The following is a 9,023-nucleotide window of genomic DNA, read 5'->3' as shown; positions in this document are numbered from 1 at the left end:
TACAGTTCCAAACTTTATATATTGTTTTGTAGGCCGAAAGTAAAGTAGCATACATAATCTCTCAATGTCAAATTTGAGTATAGTAAGCATATTTATATACACACTCACTCTGCAACATCATTCACACACAAAAAAACTTGTACAAAAACTCAGATGAAGAAGACAAAGGTTTACACTTGACAGTTTAGTTGCAGAGCAATGTGTCCCGTGTGGCATTCCCAGTGGTCGCATTAACCCTAGTGAGTCAAACAAAATATAATTAAATGTAAACATTAAAATCACATTACATTCAGATTTAGAATAAGATTTGATTCCAAGAGATGAGAGGAGAAGAGGTTTTTACCCATCAGCGATTTTGCAAAGGTATTCTCGTTGGTCATCTCTTAGAAGAACATCAGTGAAATCTAAAATCCCGTTACAAACTTTGTATAAAGCTCAAAGATAATAAAGAGAGAGTTCTTATTATTATTATGAAAGATTTCTTCTTCTTTTTTGTACCTGCGCCTGTAATGTTTGATCCCTTGAATGATGTGTTTCCAGTAGCAGTTGCTCCTTCCAAGTTAGCGTTTGTTAAATTCACCTGCAAAAATGTTATAACCATTCACCATTAAAGCCAAAGAATTATTTTTTGCTTAAAACACATACATGGGACACACCTTTGTTACGTTAGCCAAGGAGAAATCTGCACCTCGGAGATCAGTTTCGGATAAATCAGCACCTGGATATGATTATGAATCAGAACTCTTATGTATTGCTACTTTCAACAAAAGGAAAAGAGAACAAACAAACCTGTTAGGTCTGCATCAAAGAAGCTAGCACCTAACAACTTAGCACCCTTGAAGTTGGCTTGCCTAAGGATGGACTGCGCGAAGATGTTACCAAATAGAGGATGATTAAACGAAAGATTTATTGTAGATGATGATGATTCAATATTTAAAAGGGGAATACTGTACCGTCTTGAAGTCCTGCCTGATCAGAGTCTGGCCACTAAAATCTTTGCCTGATAAGTCTTGTCCCCTGGTGACTCCTTGTCCATAGGGACCTCCACCCTTTTAGTTTCATCCATATAATACATAAAGACACATTTCAAAAAGATAGTTTGCAACCAAATATAATTTAAGTGTTCAAACTCTAAAAGCACAAAGACATAGAGAAACACCTCTTTTGATAAGTACAAACACTTTTTAAATTATTTGAAGGACATTTCAATGAGAACCAAAGCAGCACTGAAACTTTTGATTCAAACAAATAATAATATCAGTTAGGAAAATGTCACTAAAGAAAGCCCTTAATGAAAGACATTAAGTTTCACCTAAAAATTGCATAAACTTAACAACACTCTATGGTTTCATACTGTTTCCAAATGAAATTAAAGTTCTTCCTAGCCAAAACCACTAATCATTACACTCAAAAAGGACACTTAAAGGAGAGTTACCTTAAAAGCAAGGGCAGGATCAACAACGAAGAGAGAAGCAGAGACAAGTGCAAGTAAGCTTCTCTTTGAAACCTCCTCTCCTAATGACCAGACCAATGGACTCACCACTTCTTTCCCTTCCTGCTAAAGACAAAACTCACCAACATAAAATCAATAAAGAGTTTCTCTTTGTTTTGTCTTTGGGTTCTGCGTTTCAGAGCTTGGGAGAGATATTCTTACCAGTGAGCAGCGAATGAGACAATGATGACGAGAAGAAGGAGAGCTAGGGAGATGAGAGAGAGATGGTTTTAGATAGACGTTGCTGCGGGAAAACGAGACGTTGCTGAGAATTGCCATGTCTTCTTCACGACTCAATGTTTCAGTGGATGAGCCAAAACCAAACAGACTTGCTTTGCTGCCTTGTGGATAAGGTTTGTTTATTATGTTTTATTACATGACAGGTTGCGATTCGTAACGCCCATTCTACTTGGGCCACTATAGGCCCAACCAAGCTGTTTGATATCATTTTTTTTTCCGTATATACATACCAATTTTGAAAATAATAGTATAACTAGGATAAAACCCGCGCCTTGCGCGGAATTAAGTTATTATTTTTATTATATTTTGGAGAATGAAACAATAGTTTGGCTTCATTTGGATTAGGGGTGTTCAATCCAGATATCGTGTTGGTTTCGATTCGGTTCGGTTTTTTTCGGTATTTTGGTTAGTAAAATATAAGTACTATTCTAAATCCATATTTACTTTAACTTTAGTCTTTCACATACTTTTGAAAGATTTCAATTGGACAACTAAATTGATCAGCCAATCTTGTTGCTTTAAATCATTAGTATATATATATATATATATATATTAATTATTTAGTTTGAATATTTATTAAATAAAAATTCATATGCGTTATATTTTATGATCATTTGTAACTTATTATAACAAAAAAAATAATCTATTGATCACAAAAATTTTAGAGTGAGAATCTTCAAATTTCTAATAATATATAGACGTTTTGAAAAATTCAAAATATAACATATAAGAAAAAATATAAATGTTTTTATTATATATTTAATGTGATTTTTTTAATATCTTTTAATAATATAAAATTAAAAAAGAACTAAGATACCAAAATTGTTATCAAATATTTATTATTCATAATAATTAATTTTCATATATACGTTAATCATATTAGGTAATTTCGTAGCTTCTAATTAAGGAAAGTGCAAAAACAATATTGGGTAGATTATTTATCAATTCGAATATTCGATAGTTAGTTTAATAAAAAATATAATGTAAGTTAAGATGGACCAACCTATTTTTTTTAAGAATAGTATATTTTATATAGTCATTTATTAAATGAGAATTTATAATCATACACTTCTATGATCATTCATATCGTTTTATAACTGAATATTTAAATCATCGATAACAAAATTTTCAATGTGAAATCTTTAATAAGTTTATCATTTATAAATGTTTTTGAAAATTCATTGAAAGTTTTAATATTAAAATATTTATGTAATCTTATGGTATATAGTTTAATCTATATATATATCTATATATGTTTTATTATTAAATGATATTTTTTTACTCATATGGTTTTAAAATCATGTGTATCTTCTTATAATATTAAATAAAAGTTCATATTAATACAATTTTATGATCATTTGTAACTTATTATGAAAAAAAAAAATCTATTGATCACAAAATTTTAAGAGTGGTGATCCTCAAATTTCTAATAATTTATAGACGTTTTGAAAAATTCAAAATATAACATATAAAAAAAATATAAATGTTTTTATTATATATTTAATGTGATTTTTAATATCTTTTAATAATATAATTTTTTTAAAAAGAACTAAGATACAAAAATTGTTATCAAATATTTATTATTCATAATAATTAATTTTCACATATATGTTAATCATATTAGGTAATTTCGTAGCTTTTATTTAAGGAAAATGTAAAACATTTTTTGGTACGTTATTTATCAATTCGATAGTTAGTTTAATAAAAAGTGTAATATAAGTTAAGATGGACCAACCTATTTTCTAAGAATAGTATATTTTATATAGTTATTTATTAAATAAGAATTTATAATCATACGGTTCTATGATCATTCATATCATTTTATAACAAAATATTTAAATCATCGATATCAAAATTTTCAATCTGAAATCTTTAATAAGTTTATAATTTATAAATGTTCTTGAAAATTCATTGAAACTTTTAATATTAAAATATTTATGTAATCCTATGGTATATAGTGTTTAATATATATATATATATATTTATTTTATTATTAAATGATATTTTTTACTCATATGGTTTTAAAATCATGTGTATCTTCTTATAATAAAAATGTTAAACCATTGATCATTAATTTTTAACATAATAATTTTAATAGTTTTAGTCATTTATTGTCATTTTTAAAAATTCAAAATATAACATATACGAAAAAATCTAAATTTTACTTTTATAGCTAATTTGATTGTTTAATTTATTTTAATAATATAAAATTAAACAAAAAATGATGGAGGAGATATAAATTGTTATCAAATCTTTATTATTAAAATCATTAATTGTCATATATATATTAGTCATTTATGGTAATTCCGTAGGTTTGATTTAAGGAAAGAAAATAACATATCATATCATTATATTATATAGTTTGACCAACTTATGTATCTAACAACATATAAAAATCGAATGTGGACCTACTTATTTTTCAATTGAATGTAATTGACTACCTAATTGAGTGTCACCTATGCATTGGGGCCTATTTTAATTAATACAAATTTTATAGATTTCATACTAAACGGAAATACGTTAGATTCTGCTGTTCTTTTATCTTTTAAGGTTCTGAATGGTAAAAACAGTTCAAGCGGTGCAGATCATGCAGATCAAGTGGAACAAGTACACATCAAGCAGATCATGCAGGAGATCATGCAGGAGAGATGCAGATCAAGCAGAACAAGTTACTTTTGAAGTTATGAATGGCAAAATCAGTTCAAAGATGCAGATCATATATTTAAACAATAAAAATTACACCAAAATATCAAAACACATAATGAAAAATACATAAACAAAGTTAAAATAATTTAATGATTTGCCCATAACATATCTGCAATATTGTCTCTAATGTTTGTCATACGATCTTCATCAGCCATATTTGTTGTCTCCATGTCACTTATATCACTTTCAGAATCTTCGTTGCTAGTATTTGTATGTCTCATTTCTTCAACGAAATCTTCATCAAAGTAATTTGAAATTTTGATAAAATTATGCAATCCCATTGTAGCAGTTACCACTCTTTTCTAGACTGCAATATCATATCTCGGAAAATCACTCAAAATCTTCCATTTCTTCTTCCAAACTCCAAATGTTCTTTCAATAACGGAACATAGAGATGCATGACGTCGATTAAACAGTTCTTGTTTATTCTTAGGAGGAGGACCATTGTTGAAATGAGACATGTGATATCTAATAATCTCATTCCGAGAAGATCTATAGGGAGCCAAAAAACCTTGCTTATTTGGATACCCAGAATCAACTACATAATACTTGTCTCCTGGAGGCAAAGGAAAGTCAGAATCACCGTCTTGTGCCATCGTGAGAACTGCTGTATCGTGACATGATCCGGGTGCTCCATTCCAAACATATGTAAACAACATATTGAGATCACATATCGCCATGATGTTAAATGATTTCCTATCATGTCGATTCCAATACATTCCTTGTAGTTCAGGCTTCACTTTAACACATACATGAATTCCATCCATAGCTCCTACAAATCCACTAAAATATGGCCAATATCTTATGTCCATTTGCAGCCTTTCAGGAATTCGAAGTAGTTCTCGTCTTGTTGGAGTCTTAACATAATCACAAGCAAGTAACTCTGTCGCCCTAAGAACTTCAAAAAAAATTCTATTCACTGTCTCTTGTGTCCCAAATCGTAATCCAACATTTCTTTGAACTTCATTGTGCCCACAAATTCGCAAAAACATTGTCACACTCTCTTCAATGCTAACATTGAGAGTGGGATGTAAACCATATTTTGATTCCAATATGTCACATAAAGACCTGAAAACACCAAGAGACATTCGTAGTAACTGAAGACACGCAGCAGCATCTTCTTGTAGTCGATGCCAAATATTTCTCCATCCTAAACCACTAATTGATGTTTAATATTGGAACATTTCTCCATCAAAATACTAATTGATGTTTAATAATAATAATGTATAACCTAAAAGAGATTGTTACCTTTTTTGACAGAAGTGTTCTTGGTGTAGAGGAACAGTGGGGAAAAATATGAATCACTTTCTGTAGAATAGTAATGACAACATAAGAAAAAGAGTTGTTATTTACAGATGAAAATAAAGTATTTTAGTTAATTTAATAAATTACAAAACATGCTAACTGAAATATTTGACGTACAACTATAAAAATATTTATACAATATCTACCTCTTACTATTTTAATTATTATCTGATGTTCTACCAAGTCTAAAAATAATTTATAGTGGACACATTAATTTAAATATAAACTAAAGAAGAGTGTTAGCCCTAATGTAAACAAAAAAAAATATTAGAGGAGAATTTTATCCATTTGATAATGGTGTCGTGATTGTACTGAAAATAATGAAAACAGATGTTGTTATTTATAGATGTAAAATAAAATTTTTCAGTTAATTTAATAAATCAGAAAAGAAAGTATTGGGTTAGAAAAAGAAGCAATTGTTGATCAGCTCCAAAAACAGAGTGAACTGCAAGACATGCAGGAGACCTGCATTCAAGTAGAAAAAAACAAAAAAAGTTGTATCCAACCTGCTTTTTAAGTTTGGAGTATAAAAAATCGTGATTGACAATTAAATATCTTAAAAAAGTAGTTGCAGATGGTCTGCCTCTCTCCTGCTTCCCCATTCACACTCTAAGTAATATCCAATTGAGTAAAAGTGGTACGCTGTATTCAGTAGCGAATCTAATTATTCTCAGTTACTTTTTTTTCCCGCCAAGGATTTTTTTTTTAGTTATTAAAAGGAAAGGGGACTAAGCCCAACAAGAACTGGACCAAAGCCCAGAAACATATTACAATACTAAAGCCCACAAACCGCATGGCATGGATCCAACATACTACATCGCTTACGGCCCAAACCAAGCAACTCAACCCTAGACGGGCCGGACGTCTCTTTTTGGCCCACGCGTCAAGGAGGTGGGACGCATGTTGGAATTTTATCATCAGCGCGCCACGCGTCGCCTTTGCCTCGACTTGACCGTCACCGAACAGAGACGCCACCGTAGCACCGCCACCGAAACCCTCGTTTCGCCGGAGCTTGAAACCAGAGAGCCTCCACCGAAACCAATTTTCTTCAACTTTCTGACCTCTCTGCAGAGAGCTTCATCGATCTCTTCGAGATCTCATCCGCCTTAAGAGAGCCGCGAACCACAGAACTCATAAACCAAAAGCTATACCCGATCCAAAAACGAGACCACCACTTAGCTCCACTAGAGCCGGCGACGCAAGACTGTGGAAGCATTCACCCCCCGGAGACAAGACCGACGAGGCGATGCTGAAGAAGCCAACCACCTCCCGGAGACATGAGCCGGCGACGACGGAGCTTTCGTAGCCTCCACCTCCCGGAGAAGAACTTTAACCTTACAAGACGACTTCACCACACTTTCCCCTCCACACGACCGCGCCTTTACACCAGCAGCCCAACCACCGTTGATGACGGTTCACACCTCGAGTTAGCGCCTCCGGATGTGGATTAAACCAGAGCTCAGGCAAAGCGAATGGGGGGGGGGGGAGACGAAAGAGAGACAAGAAAACGGACAGTTTTAACAGAGAAACGAGAGGCTCCGGCGATGGCACGCGCGCGCAGACGCACCGGCCGCTCACCGGAACCAAGACCAGATCTACTTTCTCTTTCTGTACTCTCTCTCTCTTTGTACCAATTACTCTCAGTTACTAATGCAACCAATCAAAGCTTAATTAGTAATACCACAGAGAATATATGCTTTTCTCACACCAAATATATATTTGCTCTTCTTTCTTTGTTTAATTATCTAATTTATGCATGCATGTGACTAGCTGTATTATAAGATTTACAGCTTAGCAGTATGTTTTTGTAAAGATCTCTCTGAAGTCTCTATAAACTATTAAAAGAATGGAAAGAAGATTCTCAGCTACACCAGGTATTGTGTAATATGGTGGTAAACATCTCAAGTATTTGAATATGTCAATAACATCACTATCTTTATGTTAACACATGCCACATGTACAAAGTAGAGAGTAAAATGGTAAAAACAAGAGAATTAGGTTTAATTGATTTTATCACTAATAAATAGGATCAATTCGTAATTAATAAAACTTAAACAAATTTTAAAAAATCAGATTCAACCCAGGATCCAACCTAACATGAGCCATATTACACTTCAATCTAATTACAAACCTATTTACATATCTTTGTATCCTATCCCTTCTCCACAAATTTCTTCCTCCTCTTGCTGTGTCTGCTAAACATCAAAATCACTAAAAGGAAAGTTTAAGAAACAGAGAAATCAAAACCTCGTAAACATCAAAATTAGTCTCTTCTCAATTGATCTATTTATCAGTATCATAGTAAAAGTCATCCGTGTCATTGGCATCTTCATCCTCTATTTTTTTATAGTAAAAAACGAGAAGAAACTTTTATTTATTACTAGTTAAAACCAGAAGAAGAGTAAAAGTTCTTGATTATGTAACAAACAACCTCTGCTTCAAGACTCTTGCAAGCAGACGGAGATGTTTCTTGTTTCTCAGGAACAAGGCTTGTGTGGGTCGGATCGTCCATTCAGTAAGAATGGGTTTCCAAGTAGAGCAGAGAGGAGATGTGATAAATGTTGGGTCTTGGAGTAAGATTCTCCTGCGTTTGTGGTGATCAGATTCGTCGGAAACAGGAAAGGAGCGTTTCAAGGGGCTAATTTCAGGAGAAGCAGAGAGAGGAAGGAGGGGAGCGAGAGTAGTCGTAAGTTGGAGAAGAGATGTGAAGGAAAGAGATCAGTGTGGTTGATGTTCAAATGGGTGAACGGTCGATCTAAGAATTTGGGGTTCTTCGAGACCTGTTCTTGGATTGATCAAGAGTTTCTTTCGATAGATTCTTGAGACCAACTTCCTGTTTGATAAATTGAATCAAATCGAACAAGGGATAAAAGCAAAGCTCTTCTTATTAAAATCAAACGTATATCCAAAACATAAGAGCCCCAGCTCTATTTATATAACCTCTCCATTAAGACAAACCCTAATAGGAAAAGGATATCATTAACTTAATCTAAAAAATGGAAATAATCATAATTATCTATAAAAATATAAAACCAAAACGAAAGTTGAAAATCTCTTAAATCATCCATTCTTATTGTTATGTTGGCACAATATTCGAAGATTCTGCTGCATCAGTCCCTCCAGGTTTGAAAGATTTGACCTCGAATCGAAATGAAAATCTCCGCTCCCAAACTTCCAATAGAAGCATCCTCATTGTTTCAGCTGCACTCGCTGCCGAACTCTCTATGTCCTCACTATGCGTTTTAATTATCCCATGTTTGGCCAACCTTACTTGATTACA

The 9,023-nt window shown here is 32.7% G+C and overlaps 1 protein-coding gene across 2 annotated transcripts; it reads right to left on the bottom strand.

Moving 5' to 3' along the window:
• Positions 1–1,861, bottom strand: LOC106390286 (thylakoid lumenal 15 kDa protein 1, chloroplastic). Of its 2 annotated transcripts, none has more exons than XM_013830716.3 (8): positions 1,655–1,861; positions 1,436–1,555; positions 954–1,049; positions 790–862; positions 657–718; positions 499–580; positions 344–404; positions 1–236 (listed from the first exon to the last, which is right to left on the bottom strand). In XM_013830716.3, exons 1-8 carry the CDS (start codon positions 1,769–1,771, stop codon positions 185–187), a joined length of 663 nt encoding a protein of 220 aa, XP_013686170.1. In that variant the 5' UTR covers positions 1,772–1,861; the 3' UTR covers positions 1–184. The 2 variants fall into 2 exon arrangements, with proteins under 2 accessions (XP_013686170.1, XP_013686169.1); XM_013830715.3 differs by having other exon boundaries at positions 1,436–1,558; positions 1,655–1,857.
• Positions 1,862–9,023: the final 7,162 nt, after the last annotated feature.

The sequence above is a fragment of the Brassica napus genome, chromosome C4, assembly GCF_020379485.1.
Source record: "Brassica napus cultivar Da-Ae chromosome C4, Da-Ae, whole genome shotgun sequence".
Taxonomy (NCBI): domain Eukaryota; kingdom Viridiplantae; phylum Streptophyta; class Magnoliopsida; order Brassicales; family Brassicaceae; genus Brassica; species Brassica napus.
The sequence above is the reverse complement of the archived record's forward strand: the minus strand, read 5'-3'. Positions and strand labels throughout refer to the sequence as shown.

Bases quoted from the DNA above. Each gene is read 5' to 3' on its own strand.
- LOC106390286 (XM_013830715.3), bottom strand. From the start codon at position 1,771: ATGGCAATTCTCAGCAACGTCTCGTTTTCCCGCAGCAACGTCTATCTA. The intron at 719-789 runs GTTTGTTTGTTC...AATCATATCCAG, and splicing joins CTTTGATGCAGACCTAACAG to GTGCTGATTTATCCGAAACT. The intron at 405-498 runs GTACAAAAAAGA...ACGGGATTTTAG, and splicing joins ATCAAACATTACAGGCGCAG to ATTTCACTGATGTTCTTCTA.